Source organism: Calidris pugnax, unplaced genomic scaffold (assembly GCF_001431845.1).
Source record: "Calidris pugnax isolate Ruff unplaced genomic scaffold, ASM143184v1 scaffold24, whole genome shotgun sequence".
Classification (NCBI taxonomy): domain Eukaryota; kingdom Metazoa; phylum Chordata; class Aves; order Charadriiformes; family Scolopacidae; genus Calidris; species Calidris pugnax.
The window spans coordinates 5,807,257-5,831,928 of NW_015090922.1; the positions used below are offsets into that span (position 1 = coordinate 5,807,257).

Genomic DNA, 24,672 nt, shown 5'->3' on the forward strand with positions numbered 1-24,672 from the left:
ATTACTAATCTACAGGCAATAAAATTTGTTCACCACCCACAGTAAACTAGGAGCAAACAGCAAGCAGCCAGCGCGACACAGGTAGGAAATATCATGTCAAGGCACTTGTAATTGAGAATTATTATACCATGACAGTAAACCTACTCCCATATTCATCTCTGTCCTTTTTCCAGAGAAAGTGACAAGGAAGCCCTCAAGAGACGGACGGTTCTGTGTATTCTGCCAAGCATATTTTCCTGCATGCTCTCAGTCACAATCAGCAAAACCCATCATCTGATACCACACATTTTCAGAAAGTACAAGCAACACTCCTCTGGCAATTTATTTGGGCTAAGAGGCAAAATAAGATGCTATTTTGAATAGCTTCCTCCTTAACCTGCACAGAACATTTCAGATTTCAGACAGCAGCATACAGAGCACGGATCCCATTCATAACCCAAGCCCACAGAGGCAGCCCTGTGAACTGGGCAGATTCCAGCCGAGGCAGCAGCAGCAGCTCTGCAGAGCAATGCGTGCCTGCGTCTGAACGGCATTTCCGCTGAGCAACCAGGTATTCCTGTAGCACCCTCCCTTCCCCCACGACAAACATAATCACAACATACCACATGCCTGACCACATTTACGCAAGAATGCACAACAATATTTTGGATCGAGTACCGTTTTACATTTTGGAGCATTACATAAAGCCACACACTGATGTGGACGACTCTTCAAAGGTTCGGCAGCAGCCAGGTACTTTCTCATAACCTTACAATTTTCATTCTAGGTATCAAAGTCCCATTCAAGAAACAACCCACAACATGTAGTGTTATGCCTGCTAGCAGCCAGAGGGCACCTGCACCTCATCTTTGCCACCAGTCACATTTTTTACAAGCCATAGTCTTGGCAGGATGATTCATTCTTCCGGTGACGTGGTGAAGCAGCTGTTTTGGTAGGCGATGGAGAAGCCGCACCAGGTACTTCAGGCCCACCTTCAGCAAGGACTGGCGCAGAGGCCAGAAGAGGCACCTTCTTCCTTCCCAGGAAACCAGCTCCTTCAAACCCCATTTTCTTTTTGCTTTCTGCTTTGGCTTCACTCTCTTCTTCTGCTCCTCTTCTCTTGAGATCCAGGGAACTCTCTGGCAGACGGTGTATCTCTGCACTGCAACACCCACCTGCATCCGACACGCCGGTGCCTCGCGCTTCAAGTGCTGGTGTGAGCACTGCCTTCCTCTCAGCTGCACTGCCCTCAGCTGTCCCCTTCCTGGCCTCTGGCTGGCTTGAATTCCCATTTGCAGCAGCTGCCTTTTCTGTTGGGCTTTTGCTGGGTAAGTTAAAAGCCTGGAAGTCCCGGTAGCTGTGAAAGCTCTCCGTCCGCCTTGCTCTTGCCAGGAGGGGGCTTTCTCTGTAGGGCCGCACAGAACCGTACGTAGCTGTCTCATGGATTGTTTCGTGGTGCTGCAGTTGGAGGCTTCAAAAAAGAAAACCAACAACCAAGGACAAAGAAGAGCAGATGTTAGGCTAAGAATAGCAGCTGGTTCTTCTGGACACCCTGCTCCCACCCACCACTGCAACTCCCACTAAAATAGCCATATCACAGCCCCCACGAGGGCTTCCACATCACTTCAGAGTCTCATATGATACTTTAATCCACACATATTCAAGTATCTCATATGATACTTTAATCCCCATTTAATCCCCAATGTGGATTAAACAGAACCACACACAACCAACAGAAATTGAGGAGTTCAAGTGCAGTTCAAGAGACTCAGGGTGTGGATTCAGGGGCTCAGCTTCAGTGTCCAGGTCACCAAACCCCTCTTTTCCCTACCCAAAGGATGAAACCTCCCCCCTTTGTCCCCCTTACCTGGAATTCGATTCCCGCAGGCGGTTTGGCTGCACCACGGAGGTGGCAGGACTGATGTTGGGGGTGGCACAGCGAGAGGTACTCAAGTCACACTGGTCAAGCAACTTGAGCAGCTCTTCCTCTGTGGGGCCGCCAATATCTGAAAGAGACAGCTCTTAGTGCCCAAGACCATTTACCGTAGTCGTGCACATGTGAAGGACAGAAAAATAACCACAGCACAGTCCTGGCATAACACAACTTACCTTTGTCTTCACTCTTATTAACCATGTCCATAGCTGTGGTCAGGTCCCACATCTGGATGCTGCCATTGGAGTGCCCAGTGAAGAGGTAGCGGCGCGGCCGGGAGCCCATCCTGCTGGAGCCTTCACATTCTCGCACAGTAAATGAGGAGATGGTGGTGCAGTCCACTGCCTGGATCTCACAGATCCTACAGGAGGAGAAACCCCAAGTTACCAAAAGAGTTGCAGCTGGCAGAGTTTGGCAAGTGAAGGCAGTACCATTATGATTTTTGAGAAGGTACCAAATCTGTCATCAGAAAGAGCCCCTTCTTCTAGACAAAACTCCTTCCCCTGAAAGCAGGCACACTGCTCAGCTGCAGGCTGTGCCTTTACCTACACTCCATCTGCAGTCATAGTACTCACTTATTTCTAATAGGGAACCCCCATATGTTCCACGTCCATGTTCAATGATTAGAAACCTAAGGCTCTCAAAGGAATGACAGCAACTAACCCCTTCATATGCCAGACACTCTAAGAAACTAACCTGCAGAAACAGCTCATTTAACCATACAAAAGATATGCAAAAAATCCAAGGATGATAAAACCAAGGCTATCTATAGAGATAACTTTTGTCTTATGACAACTGACATATCAGATCTCCATTGCTTTTTCACATTATTTTAGAAGCCAATGTGGGGGAACAAGAGGAAAAGGACTCTCAAAATTAAGCTGCTAAGCCAGACTCCACACCAGAACCTTACATATTCCAAGTAAATAGTTTTACAGGCCCCTTGTATTGAGCTTTTTACCCAAGAAGTGCCAAACTAAGTCATCTAATAAAGCTCTCCACCACATACAAATCTAGCCTGAAGGGAACAACAAAAAAAAAGTCCATCAGTAATCCACAGGGCTTCTGTCCTCAATTCAGATGCCCACAGTGTTATAGCATCAATGGTTTCACCCAGATTCAAAGTTCTTAGGCAAGAGATGCAAGAATAATAAGAAGCGTAGAACTGAGATGCACCATCTCTTCTGATCTCTTGCCATCTTCCTAGCCTAACAAGAAGAAGAACAGCTGTGCTTATTTGGCAACTTTTTTTACTACACTGGCAGCAGCATAGCAGAATATTATGAAGTCAAGCCTAAGTAAAGAATCGTATGGCTGGCCTAGAAGACAGTCTCTCCATTGTAAAGGTTCTAATATCTTCAAAGGAAGAGGGAAACTGCTTCCCTGTCCGCCTTTGTGTTTGTTTTGTGAGGTCAGCAGGTAAGCCATCATGAAGCAAGTATCTGATACCACATTTTTCACAATGCCATTTGGCTTCTAGGTGATAGCAGTTCATTAAGTGCAGTTCCATTACTAACACACAAACTAGAGTTCAGCCAGAGCCATCAAGCACATTAGGAGCTTGCTAAGGGCAACCACGTGCATCCCCAAGGATCCCACCTGAACAGTCTTGCTTCTTTCCCACTTAAATAAAACTCTAAACATGGAGGTACCTTTTCCCAGTTGAAGACAGCCTTACAAACAGCTTATTGGTGATGGGGACAACTTTCTGGATAAACACCTGTTGATCATCACGTTCACCAAAGGGTCCTAGAGAAAAAAAGAAAGACGGCTTTTTTTGTTTCTTTCTTTCAATTCCCTCACCCTCTTCCCCAGAGAGTCCTGAAGTCCCAAAGTCATATTAGACCACTACAATTTTAAAGCATCATGACCAGGGAACCAAAGATGACTAAGAGCTAGAAAAAGCCATCCAATAATAAGCAGCCTCTACAAATAAAAATCTTTTCTATTCCTTTGTTTTAAAGGACACCCATTTTGAGTTTCATAGAGGAATTACTGAGTCAGTACAAACTCTACATTAGGCCTCTATAATTAACAATAACCACTTTCTTATTTTGCATTTCCTAGATGTCTAAAGGCTTAGTCAGATTTCTTGCCATAGTGCTGACCCCACCCTGTGTTCACAGGGCATCCTGTTCATCAAAGGTTCATTCGGAAGACTCAGACCACAAAGGAACCCAGCCTACCTGTCTACCCGTATTTACTGACACGCATTCCTTCAGCATCTTGCTATAGCAGTGTGCTAGCACCATTTGCCTCTGCAGTTTCAAGGCTTCAGTAAGCTTGTCACAACATTAATTAAATTCATTTAAGAATTTTTCACATGTGCATCCCTTATCCCCAACTCACAAGTGAACTGAAATTTGCAGTAGACCCAAATCTTTTTATGCTCATCTGCTTTAATACAGTCTCCTGTGCTTTCTGTCATTCTCTAGTTACACCAAACATGAAATGCTACCCCAGTTTGCTCCAGGAACAGGTATAGCATCTGCGTTTGAAAGTTTCTCCTCCCTTTTTCTCACCTTCAGAGCAAGCCCTCCAAGTGTACTCACTCTAAACAGCCTAAATAGTGAGTATTTCCAGATGAATCTTACAGGTGATCCCCACCATCATTTCAAGGGGAGAGCAGTATATAAAAGCTTACACTCAACAGCTGACTTGCATGTTATAGGGTTGAAAGTCTGTTAAACCTTTATGATAAAACCAGTGAATGTACAGACTGAGCACAGCACATTCAAGAGACAACCTACCAATGTCATTTCCGGAACAGTAACTGCCGTGACTCTCTGCTTCCTCCAGGGATAGGATTTTGAATGATGCAAGAGGTGTTGAGCCTGGCTGAGTTGAAATCATGCCCCGGAACCGAGTCACAGTCCATGTCCGTACATGGTTGTTATCAGCACAAACTAGAAAGGAAAAGATGTACAAGAACATTTACGAGGGATGACAAAACTTTTGAGATAAACCTCTGTAATGATTTCTATGTGATAGTTCTTCAAGATTGAGTGATCAAGCAGAATTTAGTCAACATCAGGCAACAAAGCACCTCCAGACAATTATTTAACAAGCTACAAATTGTTGCTGATGTTGTGTTTTCCATTAGTTTTGCCTCTTCCCTCAGAAATTCTAGAAAAAAACTGAGGCAGGTGGAACACATTAGGTTGGACTGAGTCAGCAGCAGTAGCCTACAGAACACTTCAACCCTCTGCATGCAGGTGCTAGGACAGGACATGTCACGAGAGCAGCCTGGCAGCAGAGCCCTCATCACACAACCCGTGCTCTTCTATTCCATTCAACAGTTACTCAGTTTTCTACATACAGATGTGCCATTTCCTGGCACTGGGGGTTTCACACCAAGTTGCAGGGGAACAGATGACCGTTTGTTTGCAGTGTAATTGGATACCATGGTCCCTGTTCCTTTTTTTTAAAAACGTGGGATAGCGGCAGAAAGTAAACCTGTTCTCTGCCGTCCCTCATTGCTGGAGTCTGAGTGAAACAGATTCTTACACAGGGAGGAGTGACTGCATCTTTCCTGAAAGCAAGACACTTTCCTGAGCACAGGCCAGGACAAATAGGAAGCACAACAAACACTGGGAGAGTGCTGAGAACAGAAGAAACACAGAGAGCGCTCTGAAGCCATGGGAAGGCTTTTCCTAAGGCCCGAGAGGAGACGGTGCACATTTTGCTGCAACCCAGAAAGCTCCTGAAAGGCTGTTAAAAGGAATATAAGTCCTAAAGGACTTGCTCACAATGGTAAGACTTGACAGGGATACATTTGTTTACAAACTCTTTTGTTTCCACAAATGGCAACTTTGGGATAAGACACAAATGAAAGATTGTTAGTTGTTCCAGTATGAAATGATGGAAATGAAATGAAAATGAAATGAAAGATAATTAGTTGTTCCAGTATCTGGTCAAATAAAACCGAGGCCTTTAAACTACTAAAGGCTTTGAAAAATGCTTAATCTACCTGATTAAGGTAAGAGGATCCAAGCCAATCTAGCCCCTCCTCTGCCCCCAAATCTGTCCAACTCACTTCTATCATGTGGGAATGCAAGTTAAAGCAATGCATACAAATACTTTATGGCTCAGGAGGAGGGGAGCACCACCAATACACATTTGTGCACAGAAAAGAAGATTACCTGACACAAGGTGCTTCTCTGAGAGCATGATCTTTGTAACAGGACTTCGATGAACTGTGAAGGTCTGGAAGAGCTGAGGCCCAGACCCAACTGTCTCAGGGTGCTGTACAATCACCCTCACTGCTCCAGAGCTGGTGCCATATGCAATCTCAATCCAGTTGCCACTTACACCTACAGGAAGCAAGAGCACAGTGGTTACCCTCAGGAATGAAAGCTTCTCTTACTGCGGCCAGCAAACGACGCAGTAGAAAACAGTATTTCCAAGCTTCCACAGTAAGAGAGAGATTTATTTTAAACACTGTTTACTCATTTCCCATTTTACCACTAAAAAACCCAGCAAACCCCAACTTTTTTCCAGTTCCATACCACACTCTTCAACATTATCTTAACAACAGCCTACTCACCCATACTCTCCCCCCTCCCAGAACTGAAAGAAGAGATGGATAAAGTCATATGATCAGATATTTTGGCACTCCTCACAGTGATATGGTCAATGCATGCCACATACAATTTATTTTTCTGCCTTAGTGGAAGGCAAATGGGTAAGCAAGGCAAGAGCAGAGGGGTAAAGAAGTCACTGTGGTATCAATATAATTATGTGACTTTCTCCCAGTTTGCTTTTTTTTGGGCGGTTTGCTTTGGGTTTTCTTTTGGTTTTGTGTTTTGTTTTTGGTTTGTTTGTTTGTTTGAATGTAAAAGATAGCTGCACTGTGATTACAAAAGGGTGTATAGACACAACAGCTAAGCATCATTCAGCTACATATGGAAATGATTTTTAGTGTATTGGCGATAATGTTAAACACAACAGCAAGGCTGTCGCCCTCCCCAGTTCACCACAAACTACTTCAAGTGAATACAATTCATAATCTAACCGTCTATCTTGTGTAAAATGCTTAGAACCAGCAAAGGTAGATTATGCATAAGCATTAAGAAGTTATTAATTATGTTATTACATTATACATTAACGTATAATGCATCACATACAAGCATATGCACACATACATGTAAGTACATGTATCTATTTATACATACGTACAGATGTAAGGGGAAACAGTTATCCCTCGTGTTTATCGTTCATTTGAAAATGCTTAAGCCAAGAAAAATTCATAGTTTACATGAAGGGCTACCCCTTGTCTGCTTCAGCCCTGCTGTGCAGCAATAGAAAAAGTCCATTCAGAAAAAATAAACCCACATCTCTAACGGGCTGTCACTGAAGAGGCAGTGCTAGAAAAGAGGCAGTGCTAGAAAAGAGGCAGTGCTAGAAAAGAGGCAGTGCTAGAATACTGACTTGTTTTAGGTGTGAGGTAGACACTGAGCGCTGTTATAGCATCATTGGAAGGATCATGGTACAATTCTGTCACTAGAAGATCATTGTCTTTCATTCGCAACGGGAACTTCTGCATGTCTGTGGGGAAGAGATAACTCATTACTTTGAATAGACAGACTTATTCTGATACAACTTAGACCAATTAAAGAGTTTAAGAACAAAGCTGCTCAGTACCACCTCCTTTTTATTCCACCCTGCCTCCATTTCTTACCTATATAGTAGATAGAGCCATTGTTACAGCCCAGCAGCAGAAAAGACCCAGCAGTATCGTAGCTCGTGATAGGAACAACATCCTGAACCTAGTGCAAACAGAAAAGAAAAAAAAGAAAATAAATCAAGAAGTTAGGTTGCTACTTTCTCAGTTTTCAGACATTTTTGATACATTTGGTTGAAGAACACCTGAGTTTAGTACTGGTCTGAAGCTGTTGTGCACACACTTGACCATACAATAGGATTCTTAAAGTACTGCTGGTAATTACATTCCTCTACCCAACCAAATCTTAAGTCATGAGTTCAGCAGAAGCATGCAGACACGTTAGCACAACTGCTCTGGAAGATACTTCTCCATGTGAAGGCATAAAGCTTAGAGCATTGCAGCTAAACCACATCTTCAAAAGAGGATTTTTTTCCCCAATATTCAAAATGAGTGTACTTTGCACTTCCTGTCCTATCCCTTCTTCCCTTTCCGACTACTCCGTAAGAGGTTGCTGGGCAAAGGAATTAGATGTTGCCTCTTTGAGCCTTCCTTTATGCCCAGTTCTCGTGTCCCTCCGCTAGCCTTTATGGAGATCTCAGCCTCTAGCAGATATATGATGAGGAGGAAAAAATTCTTGCCCCACTTCCAATACACATCCCCACCAAGTAAACTGGAAGGCAGCCCTCTTATATTTGACTTACTGTTCTACAACTTAAGTTTGCCCTCTCTTTGCCCTCTAGGATCAAAAGGAGTGCTAATCCCCCCAGGTGGGACAGAGATCTCAAGCAATTCTTTTCTGCTTCAGCCCTGAGAAGAAAAAGCCAAAAGCCACTTTGTCCAGAGCTCTTAGAAAACTCATAAAAGTCATAGCATTTTTCCTGTACTCCATATGTTTCAATCACTTAATGGACACTGAATACTAATTCACAGAAATTTCAGCTTAAGATCTCATTTCTCTCTGATCAGCAGCATCCTTCCGATTGCTTCAGACACTTGCAAAATCATTTGCAAAATACCTACAATGAATCTGTCGGATAAAGCAACACACCCAAAGCAAGCTCCCTGCACCCAAAGAGCCAGCACTCCAAACCAGTACCCATTCCTCACCTAAGGGTAGGCTCTAAGCCCCTAAAACATATTCTAAGCCTGTCACTCAGCCCTACAGAGAAGGCTGCAACATGAATATAGCTTCTGCATATTTTCTGGGGAAAGTGGGGTGGGGAGGAGGGGAAGAGGCACTTTCCCCACTTTTCTTTGTTTAAAGAACTACACCTCTCCCACTTATTCATAAGCACAGATCCAATGATAAAAATAAATTGTTCTTGGAAAGTGCTTGGATTTTCCCTGTACAACTGATGATTGAATGACCTGGCAAAGGATCCTTTCCAATTACTGAAAAGAATTGCTATTCTTATCTCAATACTTTCACCTAGTACTTTTTTCAGATACAGCTGTTAAGGTACCCTATGTTCCCCACAGTCAAATTCACACTACACCTAATTAAATAAGATATCTAATGATCTGGGCCACAGAACTTAGTTTCAAAAGATTTCCTTTTTTCCAGACTATTAAAGTAGTCTGGAGTAGCAAAAGGACAGAAAGGCAAGAAACTAAACAGAGTCTGGGCATTTAAGAGTCTATGGATCAAGCTGCAGCGTGCTCCCTGGTTCTGTGGATCAAAGGTGCATACAGAAGCTCTCCCATCAATTTACAAAGTTTACAAAATTAACGAAGGTAGAGGCAACCTATTAATGGATATACCACCTTGCAGAAGGCATAGCAACTGCCAGGAGAGGCCTGAGCATGAGGATCTACAGTGCTGCCGACAGCAAAGACTGAGTCAGAGAGATCTTATAAAACAGCGTCCTTCCCCCTGCAGCAGAGAGAGCTGTACAGAGCAGCACTGTGCACCAGTCACTGCTAAAACATGGCCAGTGAGAGTGCTCACTGTCACAGACTGCTTTTGTCATACCCTCTTGCTTTATGTTATATCTTATTCTATAGCAGTAAATACTCCGCTTCCTTTAAGCTCTCCTATACTAAGACTTTCATTACTGATGGATCTAGCACCTGCAAACTCTTCACTTGTTGCGTGCAACTGAAACACTGCCAGAGGAATAAGTACCAGGGAAACCACCTCAGCTGGTCTGCTCACATCTCCAAGGTGGGAAGGAGATGCCAGAATCAATTACAGCCAGAGGTCAGTTACATCTTCAGATGCATTCATCAATACATCAAATACAAAAATCACAGGGAAAGGAAGGATAGGTTTGCACAAACTAAGCCATACTCCATAAAGTAGAACTCAGAAAGGCATCATGAAAGGAAGCCTGACAGGAAACAAAGTTCTTGGTCCAAAATGGGGCATTGGCACATTCTACTCCTCAAAACCTCTCTCGCTGCAGCAAGTGTGATTGCATCCTAAGACCAGAGCTATGGGCAACTCATGGAAAGCAGTTACACAAATATGTAGTCTCATGAGGACTCTGAAGATCAGAGGTACAACCCTGCCACTTTAAGTCTTTATGGGATTCTTCAAGAACAACATGTTCTAAAGGGGGATGAAGACCTATAAACACCTATTACTGCTGAAAGAGCCTCAGGTACAGAAAGCACACTGAAACTGGCTAGATTTGGGGTTTTGTTTGTTGGGGTTTTTTGTTGTGGGGGGGTTGTTGTGGGGGTTTTTTTTGTTGGTTTTGGTTTGGTTTTTTTTTTTTTTTCTTTTTTTGTTTTTTTTAAGGGAGCTATTCTCATCCTCTAGGGAAAAAAAATAAAATTAGAAAGCCAAAAAACTTGGTTTCAGGATATCCTGCCATATAAGCCCCTCTTAAAAATCTTCTACTCTTCAATAAGAAATGCTTTCACCAAAGGAATAGCCAGTCAAACCAAGAAACTATTAACATGATCAGAAAGATTTTTGTGCTCCCCCTGGAAACAAAGATGAATGGGACATCAGATTTTATTCCTTATGACTTGCTCCTTTAGAAAAATATTGTCAAAGGGCAGCTTGTCACACAGCATTAAGTTGTCTCTTAACAGAAGATTTTGCAAGGCGTCAAAAGAGCTTTAAATAATATTTTGCTTAATTCAAGACCATCCTAACGTGTCTGTCTGCTGTGGAAGCAGTGCCATCCCATGCTTATTATGTGGTATTTGTTAGCAGCACTGTCACTTAAGGGTTGAATCAGAACTTAGTCAGCAAACAGTGCAGCAGCCCCAGGTCAGTTCTGCCTCTTGAGATTTGCAAGGCAATTTGGGGATTTTTGTTGCATCCAGGTTTTGTGCCACAAACATGTACATCTGGCTGCGTTACAAGCTTTGTTACTCAGATGAATGCTCATATTTTCTTTTCCTTTCAGATGGTGCAGAAATTGCCATCACACCTTGCCCACAATTTTTTTTATGTCATATGATCCTAGTGAATTTTTACAAAGTTAGTAACCCACGAGGAAGTTTAAATACTTGACATTTATTACTCCGAATCACACCACATCCTTTTATGTGAAAGCCTAAAAAGCAGGCTTGGTAGTATCACCAAAAAACTCAACATTCTGCCCACAGGCACAATATTCTGATACCAAGGTGACAAACTCCATAACACAAGTCAGGACTGGAAACCCCGTGACAAGCATTTCACACATGCTTTAGATTATTTTATTCTTTCTACTAGAGAATTAGAAGTGATGTGGGAAATTGAATTGAACATACCTGCCAATGCTGAGTCACGGCGTTCCACACTCCCACTTTCCCTGTATGGCTTGTAGCCACCAGCTGGTTGCCAATGAAGAAGAGAGCATCTACAGGGACTCCAAGACTGAACACTCCTACAAAAAATGAAGAGTCTATGAAGCTCATCTAAAACAAAGAGAAAAAAACAGTAACAATGGAATCTCTCCACTATTATCATATGTCACATTAATTACGGTAGCAAGTAAAAGAAGAGCCAAAACTGGGTTTACAGTGTGCTAGGTTCAAGCAGCAAACTGGGTCCCATTAAACAAAATGGCAGGGTGAATCTCTGCTGATGCATCATTACGAGGGAAGGATAAAGGAGGCAAGAGAAGAAAGAAGAGCCCATGCGAAATACGCATTCCAAATTCTCAAATAGCTCTATACATTCTAAGGCATTAAAAAATAAATAAATAAAAATCCTATTACAGCAAGCAGGGTTTTTTTGGTTGGTTTGTGTTTGTTTTTCTTTTAATCTGTGACTATTAAGTGTCATTTAAGAAGCAGTAATATCATGGGGTTTGCTAGACAGAGTAATTTATGCCATAGTAGTTTGCAATTACCTTTTAAAGTATTACAAGTTCTCACCTTTTTTTTTTCTTTTTAAAGTCCAATCAAACAGACGTAGTCTGAAAACACATTTTAGAAACTAAATACGGCTACAAGGCTTCATCCTTATTCTTGGAAAAAGATTGAACAATCCCAATGTGACAGTACTTGAATACATTCAGATTTCTCTCTTAGTAGAAATACTTGAACCCAGAAAAATAAGCAGCCTGCAAAAGCCTATTTCTTTTTTTCTCTTTTCATCTCCAGATCTTTAAGTTTGGTTACAGTCCAGGAATGGGGAGTAGGCTATTAAAAATTGAAACTGTAAAGGAAACCAGCTTCACCAATCACCACATACTATTCAAAATCTGGAAGATAAGACTTACCAGCAAATGCTGGCCTTCCGAGTAAAGCAAATGTGGCAATAAGACCACTTCACTTAATAAAAACCAAAACACTGCAGAACATGACAAGCGTTAATGACTATGGTTACAATGGACCTTAACATCTGAGTGTTTCCACAAAATCTGTCCTCTCTTTAGAGCTTCCTCGTCTCATCATAGATCCAATATGAGTATTTTTAATTGAACTGCAAGCTTGGATAGCATACTGCACTTTGTACTATTTGTTGTACCGTGTACTTAGAAGTTACAGCGAACTAAAAAGGTCTGAGATAATTTCCAAGTTTGCCAGCTACGAAGTCCAGCAAACTGGCCCTGTAAGTAACTCAGTTTGTAAGTAATTCCAGGCTGTTTTACTGGGGGTAGATTACATGACTGAGTGCCAAACTTCACTCAGAAGTTTCCTGTTCCACACTGCTCACTCTACGTATTTATATTACTCCTCACTAATATACTTCAACTGCAGCAGACAGAGGTATTCAAAACAAGAGTACCCAACAGCTGGAAAAATTCCCAACACCATTTTGGACAAATTCAAATAAACCAGAGTGACATTCCAACCACAAAGCAGCCCCCTGCAACACCCCAAGAAGGAACCTTGGGAAGCTCAATATATACTTATGTTTTAATTAGGATGTTAAACTGTTTTCCAGGGCACAGTACAATCGTTTGATGCAGATGAGATTCAGCAGTACAGGGCACATGAAAAAGGCAATAATAAAAAACCACAGAAACAACTAGAATTGATTACTCCAGAGAAGGACGAGGTTCAAGGAAATCAGGGAAGACAGCTTGAATGGTCTGGAGGAATTTGAAGTGTCACTCCTGCTTAGGCTCAACAATCTGGAGAACCATCCACAGGGGAGACAACGCTATACGTAATGACAGGCTCTTGTCTTAAGGGTCCCTCTCAGTAAAATCCTGCTTACAGCAGCCATCCAGCAGCAGTGTCCTGTGTAAGTAATATTGAAAGGGAAGAGACCGCTCTGGGAGAGCTCTATCTCCAAGAGGCCAGCACAATTTTCTGAGGATGGTGTCGCCAATCACTGCTTGGAACAAGCAGTTTCTTTCAAAAGATGATAGCAATGTACTATATCTTTAACATAAAGCAGGACTGCAAGCATTTGCCACTACAAAGGAACAAGACAGCTATATTCAAGTTATTACTATGTGACACAAGCATATTTTAGGTTGTTTTAAAACCAAGCAGCATGACCTATTATCCAAAAGAGGAACAGTACATTTTGTTCCATGTTAGTCGGACTAAAGATTCAATCCTGAAGGCACTTTCCCTCTGCTCCTGCTGGCCCCAAGTGGCATTTCCTTTGTTTTATAAAGTCCCTTCAATGCAGAACAGCCTGTTTAGCAAAAGTGCTTCCTTCAGGTTTTTTTCCTGTGTTCAGTTGTGGCCTGAGTAATCTGACATCGGCATATTTCAGAGGCTTTATTTGAAGTAAAAGTCCACTTATGATTTTTGCCTCTCTTTGCACTTGATTGCCAAAAATCCAAGATGTTGCTTCACGTATCTCATTGCAAATTCCAAGGGAACACAACCAGCTAAGTCAAACCAGAAAATGCTGGGGGAATGGAATAGCATAGTGCTTATGGCAGTGTCTGTTACAGGGGGACACCTGTCAGGCTAACTCTTCCCTGCCTTTAAGATTTGGTCAAGGAGAGCGTAACAGAAGAAAAGGCTTCTCAAGTACAATATTTACTCCCTGTTTAATAGAGATATTTCACATTCAACTGTTAAACACACAGTGGAGTTTTTCATTCTTTTTTTCCAAATACAATAGAACCTCCTTTTCTGTTTTGCTGACCATGATTACACACAACAACTCTACGAGTCACATGAGTGACAAGCAAAAGAGCAGTACACAGCTGCATCATCTCATGCAAGACCTTAGCCTTTCCCCATCTTCAAATCTAACTTGGTGCTTCCACTCACTAAAGCGTAAAAAAAAAAGCAACAGCCATTAACATAGCTAGAAATTGCCTGAGCATCTTTCAAGTAAGCTCTTCCTTTAAAGGCATAAAGATCAAAATTTGAATTTGGTTATTTTGACTCTAATTAATGACCACATTACTTCTCATGACTTCAACTATGGTGATACGTCTAACAACGAATCAACTCAGCATAAAGTTTCAGAGAAAAGCGGCCACATAGGTGGGTTGCTGTCACACTTTGTTAGCAATATCCACTGCCAGAGGAAACAGACATTACTGTCATAATAATGGTGATTCAAACACCAGGGATTGGGCTAGAGGAAGTTCCTAATAATGTTCCCTTCAGTGCCTCCCAAACTTGCCCTGTATTTGAAGAATAGCAAGTCAGACACGCCGTCACCTCAGTACCAAGGAATATTTACTTCTGAAAATGTCTTCTTGCTATTTCTGAACCCTCCCTAGTTGTGTGTACTTCAGTGCCAAGGCGTACTAACAGTAATGTCAACCAGAAAAGGAAAGTCAAAAGAAAGCATCCCCCCCACGGTAAACAAGGCTGAAAAACTGGTAACAACAGATGAGGAGAAAGCTGAGGTATTCATCTTTTTTTGCCACAGTGTTCACAGGCAAGCTCTCTCCTCACACCTCGAGTGGATGATCTGCAAGGCAGGGACTGGGGGAGAAAAGTTCCTCCCAATGTAAGAGAAGATGAGGTTTGTGACCACCTGAGGAACCTGAACATACAGAAATCTATGGGACCTGATGAGATACATCTCAGAGTCTTGAGGAAACTGGCTGAATTGCCAAGCCACTCTCCGTCACATCTGAAAAGTCACAGCAGTCAGGTGAAGTCCCCAGTGACCAGAAAAAGGGAAACACCACACCCATTTTTAGAAAGGGTAGAAAAGAGGACCCTGGGAACTACCAACCTGTCAGCCTCCCCTCTGCCTAGGAAGACCATGGAACAGATCCTCCTTGAAGTTATGCTAAGGCACATGGAGGACAGGGAGGTGATTCAAGACAGCCAGCATTACTTCACCAAGGGCAAGCCCTGCCTGTCAAACCTAGTGGCTTTCTATGATGGAGTGACTACATCAGTGCACAAAGGAAGAGCTATGGATGTATCTATCTGGACTCTGTATGGCCTTTTACAAGGTCTCCCACAACACTCTTCTCTCTGAATTGGAGAGGTATGGATTTGACGGGTGGACTGTTTGGTGGATTAGGAATTAGTTGGAAGGTGGCATCCAGAGCATAGTGGTCAACGGCTCAGTGTCCAGATGGGGATCTGTGACAAGTGGTGTCCCCCAGAGGTCCATACTGGGACCAGTACTGTTTAATAACTTCACCAATGACATAGACAATGGGATCAAGTCCACCCTAGGCAAGTTTGCAAACACCACCAAGCTGAGCAGTGCAGCTGACACACCTGAGGGATGCAATGCCATCCAAAGGGACCTGGACAGGCTTGAGGATTGGGTCATGTGAACGTCATGAGGTTCACCAAGGTCAAATGCAAGGTGCTGCACCTGATTCAGGGCAACGCCCAGTACCAAGACAGGCTGAGGGATGAAGGGATTGAGAGCAGCCCTGCTGAGAAGGACCTGAGGGTACTGGTGGATGAAAAGCTGGGCATAAGCCAAAAATGTGCACTTGCAGCCCAGCATCAAAAGAAGCAAGGCCAGCAGGTTGAGGGACATGATTCTGCCCCTCTACTCTGCTTTGGTGAGACCTCACCTGGAGTACTGCATCCAGCTCTGGAGCCCTCAGCATGGGAAAGACAGGGACCTGTTGGAGCAACTCCAGAGGAGGGCCACAAAAATGATCAGAGGGATGGAGCACTTCTACTATGAGGACAGGCTGAGAGAGTTGGGATTGTTCAGCCTGGAGAAGAGAAGGCTCCAGGGAGACCTTATTGCGGCTTTTCAGTAGTTCAAGGGGGCCTACAGAAAGATGGGCACAAACTTTTTAGCAGCGCCTGTTGTGATAGGACAAAGGGTAATGGCTTTAAAGTAAAAGAGGGAAGATTTAGACTAGATATAAGGAAGAAATTTTTTACAATGAGGGTGGTGAAACCCTGCAACAGGTTGCCCAGAGAGGTGGTAGATGTACCATCCCTGGAAACATTCAAGGTCGAGTTGAACAGGGCTCTGAGCAACCTGATCTAAGTTGAAGATGTTCCCTGCTCATTGCAGGGAGGTTGGACTAGATGACCTTTAAAGGTCCCTTCCAACCCAAACTATTCTATGATTCTAATTCTTGTATTCTTAGGGCAGTAAAGTGTGCTTTTTCCCTAGCAAGCTATAAAATGAAGAAGCTTTCAACTTCCAAATTCCATTTATGAACTACATTTGACAGAACTGAAACCTTTTCATTTTCTGTGTAAAAATATGTCTTAAATAAGGCAAATAAAAGAACAGAATCTCTCAGTATCTCTAGCCTTCCATCTCAGAAACCGTGTAAAATTATTTGTGTAAAAATATGTCATTTTCTGTGTAAAAATATGTCTTAAATAAGGGAAATAAAAGAACAGAACAGAATCTCTCAGTATCTCTAGCCTTCCATCTCAGAAACTTAGTTCCTTTGTGCTCTGGCCTAGATCAGAATGCAAGTCCAGGGAAAAGTTTAACTATAATTTGCATCTTCAGACAAAAACTCAAGCTGAACTGAACAGTGTTAGTATCTGTTCAGTGATCAGGCTACTTTTTTATTATTCATCTTTTTGTTTTTGAGAAACGACTTCTCTAGCATGACAGAGAAGTCAATAAGCTCCAATACATTGCCTACTATAGCTTGTTTTGAGGCTTTATGAAACTGATTACCAAACAGTGCTAATCATAGATACCTCAAAATAAGGTCACAGACTTCTTTCCGGTTAAACACACACAAAAATTAAAACCCCAAGCAATTATAATTACCGATTTCACTGCCACTACCACCATCTTGAATGCTCCACAAGATTATGCTACTCTCTGAGGCAACTGCAACCATCTTATCCTTGTCTCCATGAGGTCCTCCAACCACCTTAGCGTTGAGAGCCACTCGCTCAATTGTCCAGTCCAGATAGGGACTTGTGAACACCTGCTGCCACCCAGATGATTCTTTAATTCTGGAAGGGAAAGGGAGGGAACAAGGGAGCAGAGGTTAGAGATTCAGACACAGACATCTCAGTCTAAGCCTGAACACTGTGGATCATCCAGCCAAAAGTCTGGGCAAGTAAAAATGCTAGAGAATGAGGTTCAGCAGAAGACCTAGGGTTCCTGCAAGTTCCAGAAGAAAAAAAACCAAAAACCTCAAATCAAGACAAGACTGCTACCTTGAGTCACTGTAAAGAAAAACAGGATTTTACATTGCATATTGACCTGTGGCCTCTTTCAGCAACCATTCAAGTCTGACACGCTTCACCAAAAGCATCAGTAATGACTTAAGTTCAATGGTAACAAATCTCATTAAGTAGATTACCAAAGAGGCAGAATCTTTCACTTAAGTGAGCCAGCATCCAAGGAAAACAGTCAGAAATAAAATCCTAAGGAGGGAGCAATTAGCGTAAAGACAATTGCAAATCATTGTATCTTTCTCCAGTCAGACCCTATTAAGCATAATTAAACACAAGAACATTAAGTAGAGCAAGAGAAGTCACATTTAGTACAAATTACAGCAAAACAAATTGCAGTGGTGAATACAAGAGGCAAGTTAGATGTGATTTAAGTTACAAAGTCTAAGCAAGGAAATTAGTATTCTATATAGTGAAAAAGGCAGCAAACTATGGCTTCAGCTTGGCAGTAAAGAAAAAAGCTATTCACATTATACTCTTTACTCTGCCTTCTGTTTCTACCACACTACAACAGCAGTGTTTGCTTTTGGAAACAGCTCATTAAAACATTATTTTTCATTGAAGAGACAGCTGCCAATTAAATCAAAACTATGAGATTTGAACTAAGAACAGCTTCTGTAATATGAAGGTGTTACTTACCTTCACCTGATCTTAAAAAATAGCCAGTTTGTTTACAAGACACTTAAAGACATTTTTCAGCCATCTAGGTGAAGTAGCAATTGTTTAATAGTTCTGCTAAGCCAAAAAACCTGAAGTTTAAGAAAGGTACATCACTTAAGTAGCAAAAATCCATTAACTGTTTCAAGTTCTTTGACAGTCTAACTTCACGGGCTGTCTTCAAACCCATATAGTAGGAAGAACTTTTAAAATTGGTATTTCCTTTGAAAGCCTGCTTTAGGACAGGCTTTTGAAGCAGTTAAATTGGAGTCCATTACTTTCGCAATGTCACTAAGAATTGACATCAAAGCAGCAGAATCTGAATTCCTATCAAGCAGTTTATTTGCACGAGAAAAAGTGGCAAAACCCTTATATTTATGGGAGCAGACTGAAAGCATGTGATCTACTGTCATTTCAGAATAAAGCAAGCTTTTTGCTTTGCTCATAACAAATTATCATATCGTTTTTAGATCCCTGTAACCTGACAAGCAACTATATTCATACCTGTAGCAAACAGCAAAATGGGCATAGGCGGCTACTATCCAGTTGTGGTGGCCAGCTACTATTAGGACTTTCCGTGGGTCCACAGGAAATCCTAAAAGCAATAACAAAGCTAAAGTCAGTCAAGAAATGAGCAGAAATATCTACAACAGGAAAGTGCTCTCTGCTATGATATGCGACCGAAACTTTAATAATGAAGTTACTGAAGGAACATTTTCAGCTAGATTCTAGTTAGGAATATTACTCCTCAGAATTCTACAACTATTACCAGTCTTGCACAGAAGGAAGACATTTCACCTCAGTCACTACAACGCAAAATGTTTATGAAGAGAAAGAGGGAAGTACATGCCTCAGTTTTAAAGCCTGCCAAATTCGTAAAAATTTGAGGATTGTTACCAAATAAGAAACAATGTTTTCTTTTGTAACAGTTCTGTTCAAATGGTTAGTGCAACCCTGTATAATTTTTCCAGATTGTTAAACTGGAATTTCCAGTATCTCAGAATACCTTTAGCTCCTCCATTTATTATCTACTGGGAGCATATCTGTTTCTGATTTATAACTAAATTAGGTTTGGCAGAAGCGTTGGATGTTACTGGAAATCCCTGAATTAGCTCCCAGCCTTGATATGCTAAAGAACTAATGCCTAAAGACGGCATCTTCCATCTCGTTTTCCCTAAGACTGGCCTCTTCCAAGCCTGCAGTGACTAACACAGAAAAATCATATCCAAGGCTTATTTTTATATTACCTGGATATAGATTCACCTTTTATCATACTCTAGATTTTCCTAACACTGCTACAATTTACACGATTATAGCAGAAATATGACATTTCTAACAGCATCATTTTGCTTGCAAAGTCAAAAGCTTGAAAATGACAGAATCCAAGTCTGTCTTATTTACAGTTTTTATATGTTTTATAAGGAAAGTACTCTGTATAGTTGAACAACTGAAGACTATACTTTATACAACTTTATACAACTTTAAGATTCAACTCTTGCAGGGCAAGAGAGGCACCAGGAGCAAGAATGAGGTGCAAAAGCAGGAAGGAGGTACTGAACAAAGACACATTGATCTGTCTGTTTTTCATCGTGGCTTTAGTACAGTGTAAGGGATTTGTCTAAGGGCCATACTAAAATGCACTAAGAACTTTGATTTGCCTTTCTCTCAGCCTCATGTCTTGATTGGGCAGCAGTGAGCCTTAAATACTGTATAGGAAGGGAGTAATGTTTAAGTCAGTATTCAGCAGTTTAAGATCAGACAAACATAGAATAGACTGAAAGCAGAAATAGTAACTCGGTTTTTATTTCCCAGTGACAATCATCTTTGCAATTTGTTTTGGTTTTAAAGCTGACATTCCTTACCTAGCCTGACTGTACCTTCCCCAGTACCACCAAGTGTAGGTTGGACACCACCTCCATGAATCTCACTCTCAGAGCAGTTTTGACCAGTTCTAACATCAGCCGGTGGCCCAGCAGTATTATTTATTTTACGGTTGGGAATGCCTATAAAAAACAAGAGAGATGTTTTGTCCCACTCCAAAATTTAGCAACATAATGGATATCCATTCACTTTCAAAATACAGGATTAATACTTGTACATTTTGATCTAAAGTCTAATCTGCTATATGAATCAGGCAATATCTTAACACTGAAACAGAAAATGCTTTTGCTCTCTACCTTGACATGCACAATTGAAGGACCTGTCTTCAGAAAACTTGTCAACAATTGACTAGATACCCCCTAGAGTTCAGGTTAATATATGAACTGTGTTAATCTCTGCAGAGAAGTAAAAATCTAACAAGTTAAGGAAAGCTCATTTGTGCTGATTTGTCATCTACATATGAGCACCTAAAGTAACTGTACCTTCAGAAAGAAGAAAGCACTCCATGCTGATAACATTTAACTGAAGTGTACTTGAAGAACCTCTAGTCTACTATCAAACACAGCCTGCTTAGTATTAATATGCCATTTCATACAGTATGCAGATAAAAACCTTGCTTTTGAATCAGAACAATGTTAAATTCAATCATTCATCTTAAATCTTTCCATAGGAAAGCCTTCTCTGGAGAGTTTGACAGCTAGAGTAACTGCCTCAGCCAATCACCCCACAAACTACGGCAGTAAGAGACCACAAGCAACATCAGATCATGAATACAAAAATACCTGGAGGAGGCAGGTAGCCATGAAAAAGGACACTTCCACAAGATGAGCGTTCCAGTTCTTCACATAGTAGCAATCTTCTCACTAAGGATGAGAAAAGATATGACCATAGCTTTCACTTCCCAGGAAATATTACATTATTTCAAATAACATTCTGTATCAGTAAGTTTGGAAATCTTCAGGGTTACAACTGCCCAGGACTTGTAAGTGCATCATTGAGATGAACTCAATGAGGTCACTGAGCTCAAAAAAAGAAAAGAAATTACCTAATGGAGTGATTCCATAGAATTCAGCTTCGTGCCTGAGAACATTGATACTCACTCCCCTAGAGAAATAAAAAACAAAACAAAACAAAACCCAACAAAAAACACAAGAACAGAGCAAGTCATTACTTTGAATTTAAATACTTGCATATAAATACAAATTATACCACATGAATGTCAATCTACCTGTTTACAGAATTACCATCAAATACAATTAATATGCTGATGTTTGAGATTTCAAAGTGATCTTAATATGAATTATCTTTCATTAAAATAAGGATACAGAACAAATAAAGAAATGCATTGCCAAAGTCGTTTAAATTACAAGAATCCACTAACAAAATATAATGTTACCATTTCTGCCTCCACCACACCATACATATGCTCTAGACATGGCACAAGATCTACCAGGGAGCCGAGGCACTGAACTAGCTGAGTAAAACTGAACAATCCTCATTTGAAGAAGTTTTCTAATGCATCTGATCAAACCAAGTTTCACTTGGAGTAATTAGAACTTCTTACCGTAAGTCTAGCTCCTTTGTGCGAAGAAAATTTAAAATAGGTGCAAATGCTGCTGGATCTCGATCAATAAATATCTGCAAAGAAAAATCACTGTACTTTTAGCATTATTATGGAGCAACCACCAATTAAAATGCTTTTTTATGCTCAACATGGGAAAGAGGAGTTGAAGATGAGGCAGTCAGCAGACAAACGTAACTCAAAATTTCTGGACTACTCCTTTGCTCTCATTATTCTTCTACCATCCACTTATTCAACATTCTTAAAAGTCATGTATACAAACACTGCTACAAATAGATGGTACTTAATAAACGTATTCTTTTAAGTTCTAGAGTCTCTACAAAGGTCAATGTACTCTCACTTTCTATTGTGGTCAGGATGCAGTAAATGTCATAAGATCAAGTTTAGACTTTTTTTAATTAAGTCAATTGCCATTACAACTACCTCTACACTTTTAGCAAAGTACTTGTGTGTCTTACTATCACTCAACAACATTGATATTCTTAAATGGTGAACTATAGTTACAGCACCTACACAGACTGAAATGGCCATTTGGCTATATTTATTTGCCATCAAAAGCTACATTTCCATGTCAGGATTACTCAACTACGTATGCAATACTGTCTAATGAAAATGACTCCTCCCTCTGCAATACAGCAATTAGCAGTTCTTCCTGTTTAAAAAGTACAGTTTCTGTCTCTGCATTGTCTGTACAATGCAGAATGAGCACAGAAATATGCACATCATTCCAGTCTCATTTATCTTGGAAATTAAGATTAACTAAAATTAACTAAGAAATCCAAAGATGTCACTGATTTTCATGACAGTTTGCAGACCGTGACATTCAAGTAGTTACATCTGTGAGAACTTTACTCTTGTGTCCTAAACATCTTTAAAGCTTCACTAGACATAACTAAGTTAAATACTTCCAGTCATTCTCCCACTCAATCACATGAACAGTATTGCAACTAGGCCTTGAGATGATAAGAATGTATTTTGTATAGAATCTAACACAACAAAAGGGAAATATATGGTGACATTCTGAAATTATTTCAAAGTCCTATATTTTCCTCCTGTTAAAATAAGTGACAAAACATGAAAAAAAGGTCAAGTCCAATTGAACATTACTCCTCATGGACTCTGAAGCAAAGATGGTACTGTCAGCATTTTAAAAGGAGGCTTCTGCAACACTACTATTAGGGGTTATGTAATACAACAGTGACAGAGAAAATACCGGCAAAAGCCAAACCAAGTTTCTAAAAGCCCAGGAATATGAATGTTTTTAATTCATTTGGCCATTTGTTTTCCATGCTTTTAAGCACAGCTGACTCAGGCAGTTTAACTCCCACTGGCACCCACAGTGAATACTCTTTAGGAGAGAATCTAACTGAAAGCATAACATCAAATTAACTGTTATCACTAGGTTTATTACTTACAGCACCAGTTTCATCCTTTAGCGTTGAAATTCTTCCACTCAGTAAACTGAAACACAGGAAATCTTTGTTAGATGTCCCCCCGAAATGTACTAACACAAACACAAGACAGCAACACTCTCAGTCAGTTTGCTCTATTTGTGCATTGTAGATTGCATTTTGGTAAAACTGTACAGCTGAGCAAAGAAAACTCCCTAGGTAAGGCAGAATGCCAGGGAGGGTGAAGTATCTCTCCTGAACACAGGAGCAGTGCATGCACACCTGAGGACAGGTTAAGAACTGCATCATAAGGACCTTCAGATTCCCAAAGAAAACAGACACAAGGCCCAGCCTGAGAAGATGGAAAAGTTTTCCCAGGCACCCAGAGGGTTATATAATTTGTACAATCTCGTAAATCAGTAAAAGCTGTTGAAGTAAAAAGGAAGAATAAACAATCCATTCTGCGAGAACTTACTGGGCAAGAATGGAGTGGATAAGTTTTTACACTGTTTTACTTCAAAGTTTCTCTGCCATCATATCAAAGTATTTTTGCTCCAGACCAGTAGAAAACACAACACCAAGACCTTGTTTTACAGATACGAAGCAAACTAATGCCAACAGTTTTATTTCAAGATTCCATCTGAGTCTGGATGTCAATTACCTCAGAGATTTCCTAGTATTGGATGACTTTCAGAACAACCTCCTTATACAGTATATTTAGTGTTGAGAGATTGGGGAATAAGCAAGGGACTTCCTCTGTGTGCCTTGCCTTCCACGCCTCAAAGAAGGTGACATTTCCCTGGCACTCCATTTATCCAAGCATTTTGGTAAAACAGGAGCAGGTAATGTCTACGTCAGCTGCCAGGCTTTTATTGGGAAAGAAGTCTAGAGTACAAAACCTAAACATAAGGAAGCAAAACTGCCAGCCTTTATGTTTTCTTTTATGTGTTTGGGATTAAATGGGGTAGAGGTACTGCAACCACAGCACAAAATTACCAGGGTACAAACAGTAAGCAGCACAGCCCACAGAAGTGGTAAGAGTTAGCAGAAAGATGCTCAGTAATTCAACAGCTCAATACCACAAGTTAAAATCCTCAAAACTTGACTAATCTCAAGGTACACCAATAATGCAAAAAATATTAAAGGCCGTGCTACCTCCTATGGTCAATAAGATCACATGTGGCACTAGAGTAATGAAGTCAGTGGCATCTCCCTTTCCTGCAGACCTGGAGCTTATTTCGACAACACTCTATCTAAAAAGTGACAACTCTTCAGCACATCTTCTGCAGACCTGGAGCATTATTTTGACAACACTCCATCTAAAAAGTGACAACTCTTCAGCACATCTAAATAGCCATAGCATCATTCAAGATAGAAGAAGCCTTTTGGATAACAGCTTATTTCAAATTAATCTGTCCCATTGCTTGATATAGAGAAAAACCATTAAGGAATAAAGACACTATTTACAGCATAAATTAAGAACTGAGAACATATATATATATATATTTTAAATGACTGTTCATTCATCTTTGTTTAATGTGATGATATATTACAAATACCTGGAAAAAAAGGAGTCTGGAATCCACATTAGTGTTTGTCTTGAAGTGCTGAACCTAGGAAACCG

At 40.9% G+C, this 24,672-nt stretch overlaps 1 protein-coding gene across 1 annotated transcript; it reads right to left on the reverse strand.

Moving 5' to 3' along the window:
* Nucleotides 1–286: 286 nt before the first annotated feature.
* Nucleotides 287–24,661, reverse strand: KCTD3 (potassium channel tetramerization domain containing 3). The gene is made up of 17 exons (XM_014951123.1): nucleotides 24,608–24,661; nucleotides 23,073–23,118; nucleotides 21,640–21,713; nucleotides 21,121–21,179; nucleotides 20,858–20,938; nucleotides 20,057–20,197; nucleotides 18,699–18,789; nucleotides 17,122–17,312; nucleotides 11,289–11,404; nucleotides 7,593–7,680; nucleotides 7,343–7,459; nucleotides 6,055–6,225; nucleotides 4,663–4,818; nucleotides 3,565–3,661; nucleotides 2,089–2,273; nucleotides 1,847–1,985; nucleotides 287–1,450 (listed from the first exon to the last, which is right to left on the reverse strand). Exons 1-17 carry the CDS (start codon nucleotides 24,634–24,636, stop codon nucleotides 868–870), a joined length of 2,364 nt encoding a protein of 787 aa, XP_014806609.1. The 5' UTR covers nucleotides 24,637–24,661; the 3' UTR covers nucleotides 287–867.
* Between the last annotated feature and the right edge of the window lie 11 nt (nucleotides 24,662–24,672).

Coding starts and splice junctions, on each gene's coding strand:
- KCTD3 (XM_014951123.1), bottom strand. CDS start 24,636: ATGTGGATTCCAGACTCCTTTTTTTCCAG. Junction 23,119..24,607: donor CCAGACTCCTTTTTTTCCAG/GTATTTGTAATA, acceptor CCTGTGTTTCAG/TTTACTGAGTGGAAGAATTT. Junction 3,662..4,662: donor CTGTTCCGGAAATGACATTG/GTAGGTTGTCTC, acceptor TTTTTTCTCTAG/GACCCTTTGGTGAACGTGAT.